This window comes from Coturnix japonica, chromosome 1, assembly GCF_054131305.1.
Source record: "Coturnix japonica strain WE chromosome 1, WE-NBRP24, whole genome shotgun sequence".
In the NCBI taxonomy this organism is placed as follows: domain Eukaryota; kingdom Metazoa; phylum Chordata; class Aves; order Galliformes; family Phasianidae; genus Coturnix; species Coturnix japonica.
Genome location: NC_140663.1, coordinates 92,304,126 through 92,330,516, shown reverse-complemented (window position 1 = coordinate 92,330,516; position 26,391 = coordinate 92,304,126). Strand labels below are relative to the sequence as shown.

At 34.8% G+C, this 26,391-nt stretch overlaps 1 protein-coding gene across 2 annotated transcripts in view; it reads right to left on the bottom strand.

Moving 5' to 3' along the window:
* The window catches only part of NCAM2 (neural cell adhesion molecule 2), a 240,044-nt gene that overhangs the window by 108,982 nt on the left and 104,671 nt on the right, over positions 1-26,391 (bottom strand). The window contains exons 2-7 of one of the 2 annotated variants that reach the window (XM_085547739.1): positions 15,182-15,256; positions 14,230-14,436; positions 11,790-11,945; positions 8,510-8,647; positions 5,891-6,008; positions 1,627-1,787 (exon numbers count right to left, since the gene is read on the bottom strand). Coding sequence is in view for 1 of the 2 variants with exons in the window: in XM_015880697.3 (XP_015736183.3) it covers positions 1,627-1,787; positions 5,891-6,008; positions 8,510-8,647; positions 11,802-11,945; positions 14,230-14,436; positions 15,182-15,256 (843 nt within the window). In the remaining variant the exon portion in view is untranslated. The remainder of the gene's footprint in view (positions 1-1,626; positions 1,788-5,890; positions 6,009-8,509; positions 8,648-11,789; positions 11,946-14,229; positions 14,437-15,181; positions 15,257-26,391) is intronic. The other variant, XM_015880697.3, reaches the window with a different exon arrangement.

Here is a 26,391-nt window from a genome sequence, read left to right as displayed (position 1 = left end):
CAGAACAAACTCCTGATATCTATTTAATCGTCTGAATTTATTTTTCCAGGGATTTTCCATACCAGTGGCAGCTGAAAGGAATACATTTCCTACATAATATATGTAAGAATGTATATTTTCTACATATTGTATATAGGAGATATTCACTTAGTCCGGTGTTCCCCCCTTTCATTGGTTCTGTATTAATAAATTGCCTTGCCATAAGCAAAACTAAATAAATACCAGCATACTTAAAATTGCATGCAAAATTATTCCTGTTACAAATGTCCCCGAACTCCTACTGAAACCTGCAAATCATTTCTTTTCCTTCAATATTTTTTCAATTTTGAAAATGCAATTTAATTAACAGTTTCTCTTTTGCACAGAAGTCTTCAATATGCTCTATAACTTTCAGCAAGAATGAAATTTAAAACTGCATTTTTTGCTCCTTTGAAAAGTAATATAGAAGAACGCTTAATCACCACAGAATAATAAGTACCCCAATGTTTAGGCAACACATCTATGTACGTATATAAGTATGGAGGACTGGAAACAGCACAGTGTGGAACAATAAGGAGCTTCCCAAGGAAAGACAGGGAGAGCACACTGACACAGTTAATCTGATTGAGTTTACAGATGGCTTCAACCTCAAGCTTCAAATTCAGAAAGCAGTATTAACCCATCCTTCAGCTTCAAGTGAAAGACATCAGATTAGACTCTTCTGTTGGAACTGTTTTGCTCAGTATAGATAACTACTAGTTTTAGCAGAGATGTAAAATTACATTTCCTGTTATCTTTAGTACATGCTTTACATGCTCAAATACAAGTGATCTTCCTCTCAACTAAAAGCTATATTTAATTATTTATATAGCGTCGAGGTACACTAACAATACAGTGGTGCGATACATAAGAAAAAAATAAACCATATTGTTTAATTTGCAGGCTTTTTGTAAATAAGCTATGGCCATGATCCTGCATTCTGTGGGAGATCTATATTCTTACAAACGTCTACTCTTATGAGGCCAAAGCTACACAAATGTTGAAACAGTGAAGCGTCCTGTATAAAGGCTACAACCATGAAAACAGATTGGGCAGCGAGGTATAGAAAGAGAGGCAAATTTTCATGTTTTTATTACTTTTTGCTTTTGAAATTCTTGTTTCTTAATATCAGATAATTTTTAGTGACTATGTAATCATACACTTAAGAAAAAAAAAAAAAAGACAAAACTAAAAAGACAAAAACAGATACAAAATTAGGAACACCTCTGCATGGTATTCTTAAAAAAAAACAAGAAAAATTGATTGAAATGACAAATACCAATTTTACTCCTTTAAATAGTTTTCTCTGACTCTCCCCTTGGTTTTCTTGCAAGCAGCCAACTTCTAAAGGAAAACCAGACTGAATTAACAATTTAACACTCCACTGTATTGTATCCGAATAGTACAATAGTAAAGATAGCCTTTTCAAAATTGGATTCAGGATTAAAAGTTAGACTGGTCAATAACAAGGAAAAAGTTATAAAACTATAGAGTGGTTTCTTGTATCAGTAGACACATGGCAGGAATACTCCTCCATTAAAAACTGGGAATTTTAACTTCAATTTCCTCTTGTGAAAGGAAGGATGGTACATTATACACAATACTTACCAAAAACTTGAAGGAATGTCTGTCTCTTATCATTTCCTGCTTTGTTTTTCGCACTGCAGATATAAGGACCCGCATCAATATTTTTTATATCTCTTATTGTTAACTCTGCATTGCTCCCTCTCAATACATATTTTTCATTTTCTTCAATAAGTTTACCGTTCCTTTAAAAAAAAAAAAAAAAAAAAAAGTAATCAGCAGGCTCCAAAATCTGAAATAATACGCTATGAAAGCATCAATCAATTTTAAATAATCTTCTAAGTAAGTGCAATTATGTTGTTATCAAAAATGCATTAACTCACGTGACATAAACCGGCAGGATGTGCAGAAGGGAGTTAATTTGAGCATGATGACAACTGTTCTGCTGGATTAGTGACTCGGGTTTTGGTTTTGTTTTTGTTTTTTTCCCATAAGAATGTGCACATTCTAGACATAAGCAATGCATTCTGGACTCCATTTTAATGTTCAAGGCCCCAAGTTCACAATTTTATTGCCAGGTTCCAAAATATATGTATTAAAATACTATAGTAGTTTTATTCTTATATTTTCTTGATTTAATGGTAGAAAAAACACTTGTGAATAGAACTCTAATATATGACTTGCACTCAAGGAATCAGACAATTACATAGTTATATAAAAGAAACATTCAAAAGCCCATTTTTAAGCTTACCACTGCAGTTCACATTAGCAATAAGGTATCAATTTGTAAAAATAATTTTATATTTCTTACACATAGAGCTTCCTGGCCCATAAAGAACACTTCTGAGTTATTTCCTCTCAGATGTTGTTAGCTAGCCACAATTTAGTAAGCAGACATATCTCCAGACATTATAATTAGCTCTGACCAGATGGTATAGAAATAATAAAGCCTGTGAACAATTCTGAGGGCTGATCAAGGCTTGACCACTCCATCTGAGTACCCTGGCATTCTGACAGTTATTGTAATGGTTTCTTCTAAAAGGAAGCAATTCTTACTTAACTTTTATTTCTTTTCATTCTTACTTGTTTGATGTAAGATTCTTTTGTTCTTACTTCTGCTGAAACATCAACAGCCTGTTCTCATACGAGCCTACAAGAAGACTGCCTGATTTTCCAAAGCATTAATAAACTTGATGGCAATGCCAAGCTCTTGAAAACAAACTATGAAAGGAAACCAATGTGTATACCCAGTTTAATAATTGTTTTATTTCAACATTTGAGCAGAACCCATGTTCACATTCTACCTGCTCACAGAATGCTGATAGCTAGCAATATTTCATATTTTACAAAATAATACTTTCCCTAAAAGTAAAAACACCATTTATTGTTTGTTTGTTTTTTCTCTTCCTTGGGAATATTAATGGTGTATTTCACCATTTCACTAACATTTTTGTTATTTTCCCACCAAAATGTTTTCATAAAGATTATAATGATTTCTGAGACAAGAGATATACTCAAGGTCAAATGTAGTTTCCAAGTGCCCTTCATCTCATTTACTACCCATGTCTATAACCATAGATGAGAAGAAATTATATCATGAAGATTACCACGGACCTTCCAGGGAAAAGGAAAGGATCAGATTAACACTGATACAGGTGAACAAGAAAACACAACACGTTAAAAGACTGTTTCTTCTACAATTTCTTTTGTTAGATAGTTATATGCCCTGTCAGTAAAGATACAGGGAACAGTTCCCACTAAACTTTATTACTGTAAATTATCTCCACAAATTAAAATAATTACTGTGTTTTCCGTAGGACTATTCCCATGAGTAAACATTACCAGTTCAGGACTCGTATGTTTGAATTATATTTCAGCCCTTGTTAGTTTATTTCTACTAGCGTATTGTTACTCTGAAGACCAGGCTGTAATATAATATCATTTAAGCGGTGAAAGAATTACATTCTCTTAGTCCATGCAATATTAACCAAGTACATTTGCATAGTAAATACGGTGAACTAAAACTAAATGTTGACAACCTTTCTTCTCTGTTAGGTGTCTTAGACTAAGTAGCAAATTATCTATGGAAATTTTGAGTAATGTATTTGAGTAATTTTGAGTAATGACACAACAGCTCAGATGCTCCCATTCATCATCCATGGGACCATCCCCATAACTCACTATGCACATGCAAGGGGGGAGGGACTACATGCTATTGGGTTCTCGAGAATGTAATGAATATGTATCTGAATTTCTGATTATGTATTAGTTCAGCCTATATCTATAGCATGCTTTCTCCTAACAGTGTGCAAGTTAGGTGGAGCTATCCCCCTTGCACCAGGGTGTATGCACATAACTGATTACCTGCTTTATAAGTACTTTGTGGTTATAGAGTTTGATTTCCGCACATCAAAGCAGCCAGGGATCAGGTTAGGAAAGCAAAAAACCCAGATAGAATTAAATCTCCCCTAATAGGACAGGCAGAGAGGTCTATTCAGCCTATAGAGCTGAAGGCTCAGGCAGTAGACTTCCACAAGGGGGCCTACAGAAAAGCTGGGGAGTGACTTTTCATAAGGGCAGGTAGTGACAGGAAAAGGGGAAATGGTTTTAAACTGGAAGGGGGTTGATTTAGACTAGATATTAGGAAGAAATCTGTTACTGTGAGAGTGGTGAGAAACTGGAACGGGTTGTCCAGTGTGGTTGTGAATGCTTCCTCCCTGGAAGCATTCAAGGCCAGGGTGGATGGAGTTTTGAGCAACCTGATCTAGTGGAAGGTGTCCCTGCCTATAGCAGGGGTTGGAACTAGATGGTCTCTAAGGTCCCTTCCAAATCAAATCATTCTGTGATTCTATTAAATACTGGATCAAGTTTGTTCCCTCCAGAATATAATCACTGAGCTCCTTCCATCTTTTTTTCCATACCCATCACATTTCATATCACAGACTTCAGGGACTTTCCTACTTATCAATTTACAACCTCTCACCAGAAGCAGAAAACAAAACAAAACAAGTAATCTTTTCTACTCGCACAGAATATATAGCCTAGTAAGAAATAAAAATAAAACAAAACTAAACAAAATAAAATAAAATAAAATAAAATAAAACAAAATAAAATAAAGCCAAACATAGAAAAAAATAATAATAACAGGGAAGGGGAACAGAAGTCAATACTGATCACTTGGTTTCTGAAAAACTTATATTTAAATGTTCTCACTCAAAATCCAGTATAGAGTACACTAACCTGAAAAGCTTTTGTAAAATCTGCATGAAAGATAATGAATGGTGTAAAACATTTGGCTGTCCCAGTGACAGGCAAACTAAAGGAAAATTCAAAAGGTAGTCTCTGATCAGCACAGACAAGTGTCTTTCCAAGACACTTAGCATGTACACATACTGTAATACTCATAAAGCACTGAATAAGCACATCTGTAAACAGAGAGTTTCTTTCATAACGGGATAAAATACCAGTACTGTTTTTTCTTGCAGGAAGGACACATTAAGAGAAAAATTTAACTCCATGTTTGCCTCATGACATGTAAGTATAAAAGTGTCAGTCAAAAGCAGCTAGCACTTAAAAGTCAGTAACATTATTTAAAGACTCCATAGGAGATTAATAACTGGTGTTCATTCTAGTGACATCATCAAAACATGCACATGAAATTAAAAAACAGTTCCATATTACAAAATACATTACATGTTCCAAAAAATATAAACAACACTTCAAACTTATTCAGTGAATCATTTGAATAGGGTAGAGTTGTTTGAAGTCTTCTAATCTCCTTCTGAATAAAAATTTAATTGAAATGCAGAATTAGGATTATAATCGTGTTTAAAATGTGCTGTTTTCACAGAAAGATAAAATGTTAGTTTTGTTATTAGAACTGCTAATCTGTATTTGTTATTTATTTAGTGCATAACTGTATATGTTTTTTACCTGAAGCATACCAGTGCAAAAGTTGTAATACTTTTATCTGCATTTTGTTGGAGAAATAGACTAATTGCATCAATTTTGATTTTGCTCAGATATGAAGAAATGAAATGAATATGGTATTTTATGTTTTTAATTTATCTCATTTTCATAGTAACCAGAGTACAGTTGCATTTCTGTGCATTTTCACTTACTATGATGATTTATGTATTTTATATATATATTATCCTAGTAATTTACTTATTAATGCTGAATCTAGTTTTAGAAGTTAAGAGGATAACTAAACAGCAAACGGCTTTGAAATTCAGTGAAGTAATTAAGATTGCACAGATAACTTCGTGGAGTGTTACATGAAATTGTGACAGAAAAAAAAAATATAAAAAGAAATGTTCTATGATGTGCAGAACTCAACTCAACTTACCTAAACCAACTTATTTCTGGTGGAGGCGACCCAGAGGCTCTGCAGAACAAAGTTACGGCTTCTCCTCGATCTGCAGTGGCATTAAAGGATTTCTGTAGCACAGTAATTACAGGGGGAACTGGAAAATAAAATATTATTTCCTGTTAATGGAAAATAGAAAATTCTGTGTTTCCAAAGAAATTTAAAGCACAGGATCCTTTGCTAAATTTGGAATTTATAGTTAGCACAATATGAATGAGTTATCAGTATTTCTGTGTTTTTCTTAAACAATGATAGACTTCTGATATTATCGGGACATTTATAAGTTTAAATAAGTCTTGTTCAGAAGCTTTCAATTTTCTTACAGAGCATTTTAAAGCTACTGAAGTCATACCTAGCAGTTATGTATGTACTCTGCGATACACAAGTGTTACTGCTGGTAACTTGATTATTTTCAATGAAAATATATTCTCTTTCACTCAAATACAAAGTAGACATACAACTATGCGCTGATATCAGACATTGCTTAAAAAGTAGGTGTCAATACATAGCATTATGCTGTGCTGTAATAACTTTGCCCATCTTGCATTTCAAGGTGTCACACAGAAAGCATTTCATTGATTTTAGACAGCTTGTAGTGCATTCTAACATTTAGACCTGAAATTATGGCTAGAGACATGAGACAATGAATCAAACCTTCCTGAAAAGCAGCAACTTCTTCTCTGCTCACAACTAAGAACTACAGGACCATGACTCAATCCAGCAAATTAGTTTAGCATTTCAGTCTTCCCAGAGATACTGTGATGACAATTAAATCAAATATCCATTTTCTTACAGTTCTTTCTGGGAAGCTAAGTCTGTTTATCTTGGTTCTGTGCTTTTATGTACAACTAAAGAATGAATCTAAAAGACAAAAAGCTAAATGGATTCAGATATAATAAGCAAGATAGTAGCAAGTCTCTCACGTTTCTAACTTGAAGCAAAATGGTGAAGTCCAGACCGATTTAAGTCCAACTCACTGATAGTGTTTTTTATCTTTTCACTGCAGAACACTGAATTTTTTGTTTCTTTCTGATTTTCAGTTTTTATCTAAAAATGATTTGTGTTCAGGTTAAATACACTCAATTTTATCTCTGAATATCTATTTATTCCCATATAAATTAAGTGGAAAATAGCTCTTAATTGATACCACTCTACAGAAGCAACAGTATTAGAAACTCTCAGCTGGAAACCAATTTCTCTCAGAACACTACAGAACTCCAAATTCTAGACTGAAGTGAGTGCTGGCATTCTTGTCCACAGAAATAACAAAAGAAAATATACACATTAAATAAATAAAAAAAGAAAAGAAAATTGTTTGGATCTAATCTACCCATAGAAGATGTGATCTAGGACTACAGTTTGAAATCTGATGTTTCGGGTTTCACTCTCACTCACCTCAATGGCATGTATCACATAAAAGTGAAAGGTGTTCAAAATGTAGGTTTGTATACATATATACAAATTGTAGTAGAATAAAATGTCATTCGGCATATTCAATATTATCAAGTGTTGAAACAGTTGGAATGTACAGAGGAGCCAAGGGGTAATTTGCTTAAAAACAAACAGTTATTTGTTTAAGGGACTTAGCTGCATGAGGCACATACTGTTATATTTTATCACAACACACAATTTAACCACTCATTTGCTTCTCACTGTCTACACATTGTCTAAAAAATCCTAGAGTTCTCTTTCAAATGTTGCTGCTTGACTGAATGGATTAAGTAATGTGTGCCAGGCTGCAATTAACTGAGAATTTAACTTATATAACAACTTATGTAAACTGAGATGCTCAGAGGAAAAAACATTTTAAACTTGGGATTTAACAGCACAATGGAAGCAGCTTCATTGAAAAGCTGACATTAGCCATAATGCGTGGATAAAAAATGCTCTTTACAAACTTTGTCCTTTCTAGACAATATATGAAGAGACATTTACTTTTCAACATGCCAATCCTGAATTTAAGAGAGAGGGTGAACTAAATGCTCTGTTTTGTCCACATATTTTCATATTCCTTCCTACAGTTTTTTACGAAACTACTAAACTGTTAAAAAGCCATTTATCAGATAACTCATTTTAGCCTACATTAAAAATAAAATGGTAAGGATCTATACACAATACTTCCTAATAAAATATATTCATGACTTTTGGGATGATTCTGAGCAGAAGTAATTAATAAAACATGTACAATGGAGTAAAGATAAATAACTATGAAAAATCAAAAGGGTTTTAACAGTAAACAACATTACCAATGAAAAATACACTGAAATAAACAACTACACGATGTAATCTGAAACTCAAGTTTCACAGTGATTGTTAGTATTCTTCAAATGGTTAATAACAACAATTGAGCTTGTGCATAATAGTATACTCTGATACTATGAAATGCAATGAATTTTACTTATATACTGTAACAGATATTTTTTTATTTTTTTATTTTTTAATAGCAAGCAATTACTTTTAAGGGAAAACAATACTGAACAAACATGAAAGCCGTATTAGTCAATTTAATGAGGACTGTTAGAAAATGATATATTTTAAAATTAAGGCTATGATAATCAGCTAAATTAAGAAGTCAACTCAGTAACTTTTACTCCTTACCATTCACAATGACTATTATATCCCGGAAGTCAATCTCTCCTCTGGCTTCCACTCTTCCTTCACAGCGGTATACGCCTTCATCACTTTTATTGATGTTAAGAATTTGAAGATTATTGTTTGCTAATATTGCATATCGACCTAGAAAGTCATGTAAAAGATGAACTGTCTTTACCTCATAACACAAAACTAACACAGTATTTATATTCCAAAAGAGCTAAGAGTTTGTTCATAGAACATACATATAAAAAATTTAGTTGTGCTTCATCTGATAGGGGTTTACAGCACACTGGTAGCCTCAAAGAGTTAACATTAATTATCTCTTTCAGCCTTGAAAATTAGAGCCACTACATACAATAACACAAAACCAAATGAATTTATTTTTTTCTTTTCAGTTGTTTTGCAATTCCCAGAGAAGATGTTTTGAAAATTTGCAATCTCTTCTTCTTCTTCTTCTTTTTTTATTTTTTTTATTTTTATTTTTTTTTACCTCTGGTAAACTTTTTGTTAAAGGTAAATGGTTAATGTGTGAGGCAGATGAGAGAAACAGAGAACATTTCTTTAAGATGCTGAAACATTGAGGGTTCATTTATCAATGGGAAAAAGGAATGGGGATGTTGACTGCTTGCTTTTTCAACTCTTGATGAAGAATAATAAAATGGATACAGTAGAATCCTAGAATCCTCCAAGTTGGAAGGAACCTTTAAAGGTCATCTAGTCCAACTTCCCTGCAGTGAACAGGGACATCCACAGCTCAATCAGGATGCTCAGAGCCTGGTCCAGACTGACCCTGAAATTCTGCAGGTACAAAGCATCAAACACATCTCTGAGCAACCTGTGCCAGTACCTTACCACTCTCACTGTAAAAGATTTCTTCCTTATATGCAATCTAAATCTCCCCTCTTTTAGTTTGAAACCATTTCCCCTGGTTCTTCATCAAAGACCCTGTTAAAGAAGGAGTCTGTTTCCTTCTTTCCTGCAGTTCCCCTTTAGATACTGAAAGGCCACTATCAGGTCACCTTGCAGCCTTCTCTTCTCCAGGCTGAACAGACCCAACTCTTTCAGCCTGTTCTTGGGTCATTTCTGTGGTCCTCCTCTGGATACACTCCAACAGGTTCATGTCTTTTCTGCACTGAGGACTTCACATCTTGGACGTAGTAGGGGTGTACCACGGGTGAGAACTCACCAGTGCAGAGTAGAGGGGCAGGATCACCTCCCTCAGCCAGCTGGACACACTCCTTTTGATGCAGCCCAGGATACAGTTGGCTTTCTGGGCTGCAAGGGCAGACTGTGGGTTTATGCCTTGCTTTCCATCTACCAATACCCCCAGGTCTTTTTTGACTTTTGAAAGGTTTGTGTTCAAACCTTTCATCTCTCGGCTTGTATTGGTAGTATGAGTTGCCCTGATTCAGGTGCAATATCTTCCACTTGGCATTGTTGAACCTCATGAGGTTCCTTCTCATGGGCCCACATCTGAAAACTGTCTAGGACTCTCTGAATGGCTCCCTGTCCCTTGGGCATATCAACTGCACCCATAGCTTGTCATCATTCGTAAACATGCTGATGATGCACTCTACCCTACTATCCATGTCACTGATGAAGATATTAAGGAATACTGGTCCTAGCACCAATTCCTGGAAGACACCACTCATCACTCATCTCCATCCAGACACTGAGCGATTGACCACCACTCTCTGGGTTCAATCCTGCAGTCAGTTCTTCATCCACCCAACAGTCCAGTCAATAAATCCATAGCTTTTCAATTTGGAGAAAATCATGTTGTGAGATACTGTGCCTTACTTAAGTCCAAATAGATGATACCGGTGGCTCTTCCCTTGTTCTTGCAGTGACTCCGTCATAGAAGGTCATCAGGTTGCTCAAGTAGGATTTGCCTTTGGTGAAGCCATGCTGGTTCTCTTGTTTCACCTCCATGTCTTCCAGGAGAATCTGCTTCATAATCTCTCCTGGTAGAGAGATGAGACTGACAAGTTGGTAGTTTCCAGGGTCATCCTTTTCACCCTTTTTAAAAATGGGTATGATGTTGCCTTTTTGCCAGTCACGAGGGACTTCACCTGATTGCCATAACTTTTCAAATATCACTGGGAGTGGCTTGGTGACTATGTCAGCCAGTTTCCTCAGGACTCTGGATATACCTCATCCAGACCCAGAGATTTGCAGATGTTCAGTTTCCTCAGGTGGTCACGAATCTGATCTTCACTAACAGTGGGAGGGACACTGCTTCCCCGGTCCCCACATTCCAATCCAATTGTTTGAGGGCTGGGTGACAAGCTGTTATCAGAGAAGACTGAGGTAAAAAAAAAAAAAGTTGAGTACTTTGAGTTAGCCTTCTCCTTATCTGTAGTTACCAGTTTGCCAGTGTCACTTACTTGGCAGGGGGGTACACACTCCTGGACTTTCCTTTCCTGGTTGAGGTACCTGTAGAAGCCTTTCTCATTCTTCTTGGCACCCCTTGCCAAGTTTAGCTCAAGCTGGACCTCAGCTTTCCTGACCTTGTCTCTACACAGCCTAGCAGCTAATAGTTTTACTCTCACAAGTAAAGCAGGTATTATAAAGTAATAGCATTTTATTCTATCTTAAATAGAAATTTTGCAGCATGGACTTTTGATTACTTCAGTTTTGCAAATCTTAACATCATCTGTATTATTAGGCTCCATTTCTAGAGAGACAAACTTCTTCTCCAAGAAGGCCAATTTACAGAATCAGAGAGATTCACCTTCAACTAATCTTATAGTCTAGCTATTAGAAGTGTAGCCTAAACAGATCACCTACATCCCCTACATTTTGTATCTTAAATGTAGCTTACACTTATATAAGTTAATGGTCACAGCAGTGCAACAAGCCTTTCTACCTATAAGACTCAGAGCTAATGTGCAAGTATACCGAAGTCTACACAGTGTTTGATCGGTAAATCCTACGCTCTGAGGAAGCATCACAGCTTTACCAGCATGGAGAATTTTATCTGGGTATGTCTTTAAAACATGTTCAGCTCTTACATGCATGGTAGCCCAGGAAGAATAGTTCCTGCAGAATAGTTCCAAATAATCTTATGAACTTTTGGACCTTCATGTTATATCTACAGAAAATTCCTAATTTGAGAAAAAGAAGGAAGGACACTATAGCATATGGATTCTAAACAGACCACAGAGCCTGGATAAACTCCACTTAACTGATGGGCTAGTCAAAATGCATTCTCCATTATAATGTCATTTTCTTTAAGGACAACATTTCAATGTGAGTTAAAATGTATAACTTAAAGAGTTACCAAAATACTAACTGTCAGCAAGAGTTGTTATTTCTTCATTCCGATACAGCCAGCTGACAATGGGAGCAGGTGAACTAGTAACACGGCAAACAACTTCTGCAACTTCTCCCTGCCTGAACTCCTGTGGTGATACTATGTCCCGAAAAGTGAGCTTTTCTAAAAAGGAAGAAAACAGAATACCATTAGTACTTTCCAGTTCACTCAGCACTGAAGTTAACTGTGATATCAAGTCAGATGCTGTTACGTATTAAGACTTCATCTTGGAGCACAATACAGAATTATTTCCATAATACATTTTTCTAAGATAGAATTCAAAATGGTCCTGAAGATAGAACATTCACTCTATCTGTATGAATGATTTTACAATCATTTGGTATTACGAAAACATTTTATTTATATAAACTGAAAGTGCTTTTAAAGTATGTTTTTCATTGTTTTCAATGTTCCATAATCCAGTTTTGAAGCTGTAGTCTTTCAGAGGTCTACCCATTCAGGTTAATAGTCCTTTTCATTCTCTTCTATTTCTCATGATTTTATCTTGAATGACTTCCCCATGTTCCTGTCCCATCTAGATGCCTACTGAAACCACCTGGAAAAGTCTTATTAGAAAGGTGGAACTAAAGCCTCACTGACTATGATAAATTATCAGCTGAGTAAAATGCAAGTTAAAAAGCAATGGAAAAATATATGGGAAAATAATGCTATTATTGTCATAAGAATTTGTAGGTTTTTTTAGGTAAGCACTAGGATTCTGATAAATCTTTTTTTGTTATTCTGGTTCCAAATAATCACACTTAGTATTTAGTTTTATTAATGAGTTTTAAAAGTTCAGTATTATGAGAATACAGCAGGAGAACTTCAACATGGCATTAAACCACAGCCTCATCCAAGATGTAACACAGAAAATAATTGCAAAAGAATTCTGCTAGAATTTCTTGCATGCAGAAGAGACAAGCTGACATGTTCCCTAGATTCAAACATTACCAATTCCATTCAAAAGGATACTTTGGAGAATGTAAGTAAGCAAATGCAATTCTTTCTATATTGATATAAGCACAGCCTTAAATAACCCATATGGTTTCCACAGTAGAGTGAGTGAGCTTTTGTTATATACACATCTTGCCCATGTTTATAAAGTATTTGTTTAACATATTTGTAGCATTTGACTACATTTACACCTCAGAAGAAAAACATATGCAAGTTACATAGTACATCCTGCTTTTTCCTTAGAATACATTACAAATACAAACAATGACACTTTTATATGTTAGTATTCATAAACATTACCATTTCCTGCATAGGTCTTTGGCTTGTCTATCCTCAGAATTATTTAAATTACTACATGTACATACTTCAAAAGATTTCAGCTATGCTCAGCTCCCTGCTAACGGAGTGGTGACTGGCAGCTTTAAGTATAAAAATGAATTCCACAGAACTTGCAGTCCTTTGAACTGTCAGCTTTCAAGTCATCATGTAACTGCTTGTAACTGCTATCATCATTCTAATGGTTGTTTTATCAATAGCTTTTTTTTTTCTTTTCTTTTTTTTTTTTTAAAGTGTATCTTTTGTTATCTGAATTATCTGTACCTTTCAGAAGCAACAGTTTATGATTCCACTCATTTTCTGTCACAAGGCAATTCCTTAACATTTAATCCAACCACAAATGTAAATTTTATGGAACACTACTTTCCAATGAAATTACTGAAGAATTCACCTGAAAGGATGTCAGCAAATGTCCCCTTGTCTCATCCAGACTTCCCTTAGCTTATATCTTTTCACTGTATGTATTTAATACTAGCTTTTAGTCATTTTTATTAATCTAAAGAATATAGCATACTGCAAATGAAAGGAAATTGAAAAACAGAAAAACAAAACAAAACAAAAAAAAAACACAAAACCCACCAATTCTCAGAGAATCTCTAGCCACAATAGAATGTATTTGCTTTTCAAATATATTCAATTAGTTGCTAGCAACTGAAATGCATCTTAACTGTTTACCATATTAAGCTTCAATGCTTTATATCAAGATTCCATTGCAAGGTCAAGAATATGAGAAGGCTGATATAAAACTAACAAGTTAACTCTAAACTTCACTTAATGAATAATATACTTTGTCCTTCTTACTTCTTTATTTACGTACATATCGATAGTAGGTTGTGTATGTATTTGTACTTATAAGTAAGGCTGAAAAAATTTTATTTTCTAATAGTTCCTCCTCCACAAGGGACCCCACAGAGATGGTATTTTAATAGACAAACAGAAAGTAATCTGCAGTATTATAAAGTCTTCTTTTTCATTGTGAACTAAACGGCAGGAGACACAATTATTTGGAAGATACACTCCAGAGCCTGGAACAATAATTTGATAGGCTTTGATTTCTCAATAGCAGTGGCTCTCAAATCATATCCTTTTGTGATTTATTTGATATTACTATACTTACGATAAATTTCCAGAACAACAGTAGCTTCCTGAGTTTGTCCTTTAGCATCTGTTGCTTGACATCGATATATACCAGCATCTTCTATATCTGCATTATAAATGATTAGGCGTGATCGAACACCTTCTTTCTGAACAACCACTCTTTGACTAGAAACAATTTTCTCTCCTTGCGGGTTGTACCAATCTATGTTGTCAGGCTCACCAATGGCTGCAAAATAAACAAAAAATGAATAAATAACATCCAACATTATAAGTTCAAGGAGACATTAAGTAATGCATATGCACAATCTCTATGCAATGTCATAGATTGCTGAACTGTGAGGGGTTCTGAGAAACTCTGCAGAAAGCTAAGAAAAGTAAAACTGCAGACAAAGGTTATGATTGTTGATACAGGTTAATTAATAACGTAATAAATTCATGAGGAAAAAATAAACATAGAAACATAAAATTTGAAAGGAAGTCTGGTCAGCAATCACTTTGTCTTATAATTGATCATATATCATTCTCAATGAATGTTCACAAATCAACAATATTAAGAATTAATTTCAGGCTGCAAAAAAAGGCAAGCTCTTCTGACTTACTTCTGTCACTATGGAAAGTACTCTCTAAGGACAAAACAGCTTAGCCTACTAGCTTATTAAATCGTTGGTTTATACAAGTAAAAGTATTTTAACCAAATAAGAACTGTGGTAGATATAAATTATCCATACAAATATAGACAAATTTCAAACTAAGTGATATAGTTTGTTGGAATCTGAAATCAATAATTTCTAGACTGCAAACATGTAATCAGTGAAGATCTATTTCTCACAATTCCCACAAGTCAATATGAATTTATAAAAAATATGCCAATTAAAGTTAGTACTGTGAATTGATTTGTTCACTTTCAAATTATGCATAAGGTTGAAAATCTAAGGAGAAAAAAAATATTTCAAACTAACATTAATACATACCTGTACACGTGAAGAATTTGGATTCACCCACACTGAGTTCAACTTTACTAAGAGAAATGGAAACCTGAAGAAGAGCTGAAAAATAAAAAGTATTTTTGTGAACACATTCTCATTCAATGTTTAGATTTTACATTTCGCATTTTCTTATTTTATACAGTGTACTCTATAAGCTGTATACCAAATTCAGCATTGTGTCCTCTGGAGTATATAGAATAAACAGGCTCCAGAAAGCTGCCAGGGCTGCCAGCCAAGGCTAATCCCCATAAACTCTGGATGAGCAGGCAGGCAGGTCATCCTCCACCTTGCAGTCAGTAACAAGTGGAGTACCACAGGGTTAAATTTCAAAATTTAGCATCTTTATCAATAACCTGGATGAGGTCATTAAACTAGAAAGACTGGAAGAATGCATCAGTAGGAACATCATGATATTCAGCAAGGATATATGCTAAGTTTTGCAACTGATAGGATATATATATAACCAAGTGGGAGTCATTCAAGCTAAGGACAGCCACAGACAACAAGTATGCACAGGCAGCAGCAGAAGCCAACTGAGTTTTATTCACAGGATCGTGACTGAGGAGATAATGCAGTTTAGTAGATGGCAGAAAGCAACAAACACCTCTTCTTGGTGCTCCTCATGCCAAATGCAGAGTACTACGTACAGCCTCCCCCAACCCTAACCCCAGTAATATGAGAATGATTTTAAACTTCACTGAGTGAAGCTAAGTGAAGGTTGACATGGTGGGTGTAGCTGGGTACTCAATGAATGAGGAGAGGTTGGGGGGACTTGTTTAAACTGAAGAGGGAGCTACAGAAGAACTGAACAATCAACTGCTCATGCCTGTGAGAAGCTATTAAAAAGACAGATGAAAGGCAACTGACAAATTGAAAGCATAAGGAAAAACTTCTTCACGTTGTATTGGAGCAGGCTGCCTAGAAAGAATGTATTCTCAGTTATTGCAAGTTTCAGGAGCTTGCTGGATAAAGCCTTGCAGAATCTGGTCTTTGACTGTGCTATGTGCAAGTTGCTGAACTAGAGCCCTCCTGAGCTACCTTCAAAGATGAATTATCTTATGATTCTATAACCCTGTGAATAACCTCCCCAACACAGCCAGTATTATTGGCAAAGGGTTTTTTAATGCAAAATAACTACGCAATTTTCAGCCTGGATATGCACAAACTAGGCCAGATTTGAATTTGTGTTTAACAGTTATGTCATGAACAAAGACCAAAAAGGCAAACAAAACTGTGATATCTGATCCTCAACTATGTAAATGCAACAGATGAAGAAATAAGCAACATCCAGAATTCAAGAAACTGTTATAAGAGGTGAAAAACAAAGTTAGAAAATATTTTTCCTTCATCTATATGATACATGTTTGATACTGCAGGACAATTTTGGCAAAGAGACAAACAGTTTAAAATTATTAGCAGAAGTGCAGTTATAAACACTGTGAAGATATGCTAGCTAAATCTCTGAAACAAAATGAAAATCATATTTTCCATACACAGTACATTAGAATTTACAAAATAAAAGACCATCTGCCCGATTTTTTTTCAGACACATCCTTTCACTAGCTCTTCTTCATGTAAATAGAAAAATATTGCTTTATGCAAATAAGAATGAAAAATATTGCCCAAGTGATTTATCTAGCAATCTGCGCATATTAGGTAATCAGGCAAATAGAGCAGTCTTCAGCTTACATGGCTCACCCATCAGTTTCTTCGAGCAAGACATGCAATTAAAAGTAAATATTGCACAGAGGCAACATACCCCAAAAGTTTTACATTGCGTTCAAATGTACTTCAATAATTACATAGGTGCATTAGGTTATTATAAGCTCTGATGAAGACAGTATGCAATGTGCATACTATTCACGCTAATGCTGCATGCTAACAGCTAATGAATAAGTATAAAAAGGAGTAGTTTGTACCAGACTGGTTTGAACGCCTTTGAATACACAAATGAATCCTTATTTTATCAGGTCACTGAAGCTGTTCCAAGAATTGAAGTCAGTAGAGGCTGTGTCTAGCTATGTTAAAACAAACTGAGAAATGAATAGTAGCTTCTGGCTAGATCTGACAAAGTGCTGTCTCTTCCCATGTTTCCAAGGATATTACCAAAACAGCAAAAGGTAATGTATATGTCTATATTTATATATATATATACATATACATACACACACACATATATATAAGGCAATGCGTTAGTTGAAGATCACTTGATGCTTTCACATGGAACACTGTGGAGCATAATGCTCCTGTAGTAGTATCTCCTGTTCTGGGAAAAAAGTGAAGTTGATGAGGACTTCATTTAAGTCTTCAGTACACATGCAATTTTACATCAAAATAAAGCAGTTAGCTGCAGGTGATATAAGCAATCCTTTCCACTCTGTTCATAGTCATTACAAAAGAATTATTATCTATGCTAAGAGGATTCTGTCAAATTATTTCTTAATGGGTTTAAAAATTACTCAGGGAGATAAGTAAGAACAGTAACAAGGGGTCCATTTGTTCTGTTAAATATGAAGACAGTTGACTCTATTCATAAGATTTAATGTTTAGTAGACTATTTGATTTCAGAGCCATTTACACTAGAATACCTCACATTTCAGAACTACCATCACACACCTTTCATAGCTCTGTCTACACAGATGCATTCTGATTACAAAGAAGCGAGCTTTCATCAGTATAAGCTTTGATAAAGTTTCATTACTATTGCCATGTGGCAATATACTGAAATACATATACTCAAAGCATATATATATAATTTATGCCATATCAGAAAGGAAAAAATAGACAGTATTTGGATAAAATTTGGAAATTGTTGGTTAGAGCTGTGCTCCAATCAGTTTCCAGAATGTTTTCAGAACTCCACTTCTTAAAAAAATACAAACAAAAACAGTAATGAAAACAAAATTTTAAAAAAAAATAAAAAAAAAAAATCACTTCCAAAATCCCAAAAAGCTTTGAAGTCAGTCAGTTCTATTTAAAAGTACGACACAAAACAGATAAAAACCACCAATCAAAAACAACCAAACAACAACAAACAAAGGAACTACACATTCTGCCTGCCCACTTTCCTCAGGGTAAACTTATTACAACATAATTAGCAGTTTTACACTACATCAATAGATTTGAATGCTTTTTCAAATCTGTTTTGAGGAACAAGGCAGCACTGTACTGTGCAGGGGTCATTTTAACCTGCTGGGTTGCTGATGTACTGGAAGACAGAGGCAAAAAAAAGGAAAGGACACATGAATGAAAACAGAACATAACAGTAATGGCAAAGAAGTGATGGAGAGTACTGGGGGAGGGGGGGAGGGGGAACACCAAGGGTGAAAAGGGTGAAAATGTAATCCCAATTGCCTATTGAAATTTAATTTAGTGAACATTTTATCATTTTGAGATACTGCTGGAATTTTTTTTCCAATTTTTATTTAGCATTTAAACATTTTTTTTCTGTTCAGATACTATTCTAACATCTCATAAGTATTATAACATTGTATTCTCAAATTTTACTATTGCTTATTGTTTATTGTTTACTTATGATTAAAGATACACTAACTGGTCTAATGATAGCCTGTCTTTTATTCAATGGTCCTGAAGGCTTCTGGGAAGAAGTGTAAATTTTAACACAAATACCTGGAAGTTAAACTGTATCTACAATCTCAATAAAAAAATAAACTCTACAGACTATAGTTAGTTTTCTGCCTAGTGGTGTAAGGGCTACTACTAAATTGTTAAGCACTGCTGCTCTACAGTATGACAGTACTGAGAAAATGAGTTAAGTTTTACCTGCCTAACATCAAGTTCCACAGTCAGGCACTTAAGACTACCTGAACTTTCCATTTCATTATATTAGCATTTACTGGTATGCATCCATAGGAAAGGGAATCCTGATACAAAGTTCTAAGGTTTTATTTGAAGTATTGTTTTCCCTGATGAGAAGAACTAGAAGTTATGTGAAGTTCAAAGTGCTTTGAGGAGTGTAACAGAGGTTGTAGTGCTGAAATGCATGATGCAAGACAACTAATATAATCCAGTGCTGAGCAACAAGGGCATAAATACTGAAGCCTCATAATCTTCTAACTGATAATCATGTCAAGATATTCAATATTAAATAAAGATAATAATATTTTAGACAAATGTTCTTTCATTACAAAGTCTTACCTTGGTTAAATGGTGAAACCCTATCTAAGTATGAAATTACATCTAAGCAACATCTATCCAAAAAGGATTTGGAAGACATTGCTACAGAATTGCGTTGGAGTTACTGCACCTTATCTGTCTAGAGGTAGAATTTATCTCTATAGATGTTAACACCACAATCTGTAAATCTTTACGATCTGTAAAGATAATAGACTTCCACGCACAGAAACTCCATAGTAGTGAATGATCCCATTCCTATTTTAACAAATACACAAATATTTTTGTATATTTTAAGAACTTGTCTTGCAGCCTCAGAACCACAACCAGCCTATTGAGAGGACATATATTCTGAAGTGTAGCAAAGATAATCTATATAAAGAAATAATTTATTTACCTCAAAAGTAAGAGTTGTTCTTCATAAAACAGGGCATGTACATGAACTATCACACTTAAATCTAGGATGCTCTAACTGAGCTATGAAATGTGATCTCAAAAGAAAAAAATATTTCAATATTTATTTTAAGTAATGGATTCATACTTTACATATGGATTAATGAAGTCTGTCTTCCATATATACTATGGTCTTTCAAGACTCATTTAACCAGAAGGGAAATAACAGCGAATGGCATGACACTGAATCCTTATGAGGAGAAAACACAAACCAGCAATTAAATGCAGTATCAGAAAATTTTCTGGGAAACAGATGTCAGCAGACAGAACTGCACTGATTGAAACAAGTTTTGCTGCTGTTTAACGAACATTCAACAGATACCACTAAAAGAACTTCACAGAAAGCGTGCTTACCTGTTAATACCAGGTAAAATCTGGCAAACATCTCTCTATGCTACGTGAATTTTCTACTTGCTACATACTTTTAAGCCTATGATCGATATTTCCACTATGACAACATGGAGCTAAAATACTCTTTAAGAATTTCTAGTGCTGAACTCTCGAAGCCCATGCTAGATATGTTTCAGAAGTGATATTTTGGACTAACATTTGGCCCTATGCGATGGAAGGTCTTCAGTGGGTTAACTCTTTAGCTGTCACTTCAAACATTTGTGTTTCAACTCAGTTTCACAATAAAGAACCGCAATAAAGAACCCTGTCTACCTGCTTTGTGATTACTCCACAACAACAGACAAAACATAGTAATAAGGATGGACATCTGGGAAATACAGTTATAAAGCACACTGGTGATTCACACACACAGAAAGAAACTCACATAGATAAACTCTATGATTCAAGAATTAGAACTACAATAATGAGAACATCATTATTATTATGAATTATGAATTGGGATTTGTTAAACTATTTTTCATCAACATACACGAGTTTTGTTTCAGTCACCTTCGCTAAACCATTTTACATTAAAATAGACAAATGTATCCAAAGTTTTGATATCTTGGTGAAAATGACCTGAAAGTACAACACATAAATGTTAGGAGTAGGCAAAGAACCATTTTTTTTAATTTTTTTTTTTTTAATCACCAGGTATAAGAAGGATTATTGAAAAGAAAATCCACTGAAAATCTAGTTATTTTACCTAAAAAGAATAACTGCAAATTAAGGTAGTATAAAAAATTACTGCTGTTCCTACATTTTAAGTATTCTCTTTGACTTATGGAAAAATGTTACAATAGTCTCCTGAGCCCTATCTGAATTATAAAAACAGTCTCAGGCATAAATATTCTGTTTTGAAAAATTAGTAGTTCATTTCATAGGAAATGCTTATAAATAACTGACACTGTCAGAGATCATAAGAAATCACATCGCTTTTCAAGCTCTTTCTTTTAACCCTTAAGCTCTTTGATCTTTGAGTGTCATTGTATGGGTACTAGCGAGTTCCCATTTTTAATTATCTTGATTTAAAGAACTAATTTTCTCTCAAAGGATCACTTTGAAGGCTTTCTAATTGAGAACCAACAGGGTGGCAATTAATATGAACATAGCAAGACAAATTAATAAGCTAAACAACCTATTGCAGCAGACAATCATAGGTTTAAACATTTCCATTATGGCTGCTGTAACTCTTCTGTTTAGTTACTTACTGGTCAATTATAACTAGTTTCAGGATTACAAATACTTTCTATTGGCATGCACAACTGAATAATACAGAACAGGTCAGGTCAGATCTAACTACCTTGTGCTACAGTTTTTAAACAGTTGAACTGGACAACCCAAAGAATCAGCAGATGTTTTCTAAGTTCTTTTTTCATTTCTAGTGATGCCAATCAGATGTCCAAAGGTCTATCTGTAACATTAATTTTTAAGAGCCCCTGCAAGATTAATTCTCAATTATAGAACATTTGCTATCTTTTCTGACCTAAAGACTTTTGGCTTCTTCAAAAACCACTCAAAATAAATTATATCATTAATTTATACTTTTCAAAAAAATATTTTCTCTAGTACAGTTGGTGCCAGACCACTGAGCAACTCCTTCTCCCACTTTTGTGAGTAGAACATCACTCACTGCAGGGGAGTCTGACCAGACGTCCCCCAGATATGTCTTCTAAGAATTCTATGATCCTTTCCCAATTTTTACTGGTGTTACAGAATTCTACTCTCAGTCTTTTCCTCTAACTAAAAGATAATGCTCAACCAGATTACTATAATTCATTACTGTTTCTCCATTGACATACTAATAGGTAGAATCACAGAGGAAGGGTAAAATGCAGTTCCAGTTCCAAGGTATGCTTTTGACAACCATGTATTTTAAAGAGAACATTTCCTAAATAATAGATTTTTTAATTTTTTTTTCTATTTTTTTTTTTTTTTTATATTTTATATATTATGGTATGCTGGAATATGCAAGGAATAAACAAAATTTGTGTTTGTGTCAACAAACAAGGAACACATTTCATAACAATTAATTGAGAGTAAGAAAAATATAAATGAGGATTCTGTTGCTACTTCTACTACCAAATCCCTGAACAAAATCTGTGCTGACTACCAAATTGTTTTGTGTACCGTTATTGGTATCCTTTCTCAAATACCGTTATGCAACATTTTATAAATAAATAAATAAATATATATATTTTTTAAATCTGCTCTAGATTTGTTTGGCTTATGGAAGAAACATTTGTCTTCCAACTACCACCTCCAATCATATTAGTTACTCAGTTTTTATTTTTTATTTTGAATTTCTACAAAAAACTATCAAGTACAATATTTTAAATAAATGAATATTCATAGCAATGTTATCTATGACATTCTGTTCTATAAAATACAAAACAAAATTGGCTTCTCCCTCTCTCCCTCCCCCCCTAAGAGAAACATCTTAGGAAACAAAGAAATTAGTTCAAACACATTATTTATGTAAGTATTTCCAAATACACCCCTCAGTAGGACTGTCCCTCTAGACTACTTTTTTTTTTTTTTTTTTTTTTTTTTTTTTTCCCAGTAAAAGAACACAGATACTAAAAAGCAGGACCATGATTTCAGCGATGCTGAGATTGTGCTGGATTAAACCAATTATGAAACTAGTTTCAGGTTACATATTACATCTGCTTCCATTGGAAAAGAAACTGATGAATTTGATTCAAGCCCAAACAAGTAAACAAAAAATAATAGTTAAAAAAAACAAAGGGCAACTAAACCTTAGAACTTAATGTGAATAACATATTCTTTCACAGTCAATTCCATTTCTTCATCACATATCTCACATGAATTATTTTTCTCCAGCAGAAATAATACCTTAAGGAAAACTGGAATGAGAACTCTGTAATTTTCAAAACAATGGAGGCAAAGGACTTATTGATTGGAAAGACAAGAGAACTAAAGGGTCATGTTTCTGACAAATCATAGGCTTTAGTTCATTCTTTTACCGAAGATAATTACTTCACCCACCAATACTGAACTGTATACTTGTTGTGAAAATACATTTACCTTTAGAAGAAAAAAAGGCTTAAATACCAAGCAGGAAAATACACAGGAAAAAAAGTACAAGGACTGCTCCAAAAGTAATGAATCCTATTTAATTGCATTGGCCCACAGTATCAGATGTTGGTAGCATGGCAGTGGAGATAGACCCTTTCCATTAATATTCTGTTACATTTTGTTACCCTGTGACAATTTGCAGCAGAGGGGCACTTCTTCATGCAATTAACCAAAAGGTATTTTTTAGAAAGACAAATATCCTGTTGCACTTTTCCAAGAAACTCATGCAAATAGCTAGATCCTTCAGGCCTTTAGCTTCTTCCAGGTTTGGCTGAAACTAGCTGTAAAACTGTACACCCACTAAGGGAAATGACAGGAAGAATACCTGCAGAAGCTTCATTTTCAAGATATGAGCTTTTATGCAGTTATCCAGTCACTGACGATGTAAATACATAATGGTAGCAAAGAAATTAAGAAATAACCAATCTGCTGATCTATTTAATAATCTCGATTTGACCTTGAATTACCAATGTGCCTGATTCCCTATGAAGAACTGTCTCTTCATGCATGGAATACAAATCTGAGTCTTGTTTTGCAAGCTCTTTTTTCCAAGGCTTATGGAAGCCATGTGAATGCATTCCCAGCCTCACAGCCCCTTGCCACCAGTGCAGCCCAGACAGCAGTTATATTTGCTTCTGGAAGCCTAGGCTGAAGCTGTACCAGGTGGTAGGGGCATCTGGCTGCTCTAAGCATAAGCAGGGATGAGCTGGGTTTTGCAGGTGTCTCATGGCACAACGCCCAGTCTGGCTGAGCTTCAGCTCCCAGAGTGCCACAGGAGGAGGTGTAACAGCCCCAAGCCATCTCTATGGGCAGAGGCCTGATGAGAAAACAGAAGCAAATCTAACTGTAGTAAGTGTGGTGTTGGAGGGAAGCATAGACTTCATGCTACATTTCTAACAGTGAAGTTAACTCCCACGCTGCCAACATGGAGCACCTCCTTACAGACTTACAGATAGAACAGAATTGAATGGAACCAAACCAAGTTGGTAACAACCCTTACAGACCATTAAGACCAACTGCCAGACTAACCACATGTTACTGGACAGTATTGAGGGCACTGTCCAAATAAATACCTTTTGAAAACTGACGGTCACAGGGCATCAACCACGCCTCTAGTAAGTCTATTCCAGTGTCTGACTATACTCACATTAAGGAAATTTTCTCTAATGTCTAGTCTAAATCTCCTCTGGAGCAATTTTATACCCTTCTACAACTATTTACCAGGGAGAAGAAAGAGGAAGATCCCTCTGCACTTCTCATCAGGGAGTTGCAGAAAACAATGATTTCATCTCCCGGCATCTGCTTCAAGTGTTCTCAGCCTGTCCCTGTAGGACCTTCACACTCCCTTTAGGAGTACTGAGCCTATCGGCCTTAGAGCCCAGAGAGAGCCCAGAGCAAAGTAACAAAAAAAAGCAGTAAGAATCTGAAAGGTTTTTGAAAAGTGTTTTATACCACAATTTTGACTACCCCCTCCCCCAAATCCCCCAAGATAGTTAGGAATACAGAACAGTTAAACTTTATCAGGACTTCCAATATATATGTAATCCCTTTTGCCCGTAACAAAATTCTGAGTGTCACCAACGGCGTTTGAGTTTGGACTGTTCACTTTTGAAGATGAAATCTCTATCTACCTCAAAGCTACTGGACAGCCTGTGGTGGAGTACTCTTAATCACTTACCCGAGGATGTTTGCTTCTTGTAGATAATCAGACATACATTAGATACGAAATGGAATCTGCATTTACACTCTTTTACGTATCTTGACATGTTGCAGAGCCATTCTCACCCTCAGGCTGTAACTTAAACTACTTGAAGTAGCATTCATAGTAATTATCTCTAGATATACGATTGTTTTAGTCAGATGTGAGTGCCCTTTGCAACTTTAGAATAAAGTACTACTGTCTTTCTTCCACTTCTAATGTTTTAGTTCATAAAAGGGGAAAAATACAACAAAGAAAGAGATTTTTCAAAATTCCTCACTGACACCCATCAATAGCAGCACATCAGTAACTCTTTTTGAGTGAAAAATAATGGTGAGTCAGAAAGCTCTATAAGCCAATGAATTATTCCTTTGTGGAATGGAAATCGCAATAAATTTGTTGTACGCTTAAGCGTTCACCCCTTCCACACTGCAGGAATTTGAAAGTCCATTTTGCACTGATGTAATTAATATTTTTCTATGTTTTATGTGTCTGTATGTTAGGAGGCCAGTGGCCAGACACTTTATTGCTCTCTGATAAGCCCTCAAACCCACACTATATTTCAAAATGACAGCTCTTTCCTAGCAATTCCAGCAGGTGGGAGGGAGGGGGGAATGGATCACTGTTCCACACCACTAACAAAATCAGTGAAACAAGCTCTAAGACTGAAGCACTTTATACCACAGAGCTCCCTATAATGCAACATAATGAGACAAGTCCTAATGTGAAAAGCTAGAAAAAATTTCATATCAAACCTGAACTTTTGCTCACTTCCAGGTAATTTGTGTACATGTTTAGACAATAAGAAACACAAATAATTTAATCTTCCTTAATTTATGATCTATCCAGATCACTATTATCCCCAAAACAATCTGCAGCCCTATCCAAGTTATTTTAGATATTCCATTACTAAAAACACTGTGAGTGTCATTGACATGGACAAATTTAAATTATCTATTTTAGATAATGTCAGAGGCAACTCATTTTATCCAAAAGTAGGTATCTTAAACATGTCATGTAACTCACAACTGACAAGTTCCTTCCTTTTTTTACTAGCTGTAAAAATATTCCAGCGTTAATAGGCTATCATCTGCTAAGAATTAATATATCAAGATACTTGATCTACATCTGATACTGATCTTAATATCTACTTCATACATATTTGACTTGATATATGTTGATACTTGTTGTGTATTTGATACATATTTTTGTGAGATAACTTAAAAGTTTCAAATTTACAAAAGTGTTGAACATCCAAACTTTGAGAATGTGATTATGATTCTATGCATTTTCAGGAAACATGTAAAATCCCTTGTTTCACTATAACTGAAGCTCTATATATGACTGAATATATTAGGAACAAAATAATAGTTCCTACAAGAACATACAGATCTATATTCATGTATGTCGATGCTTTTAC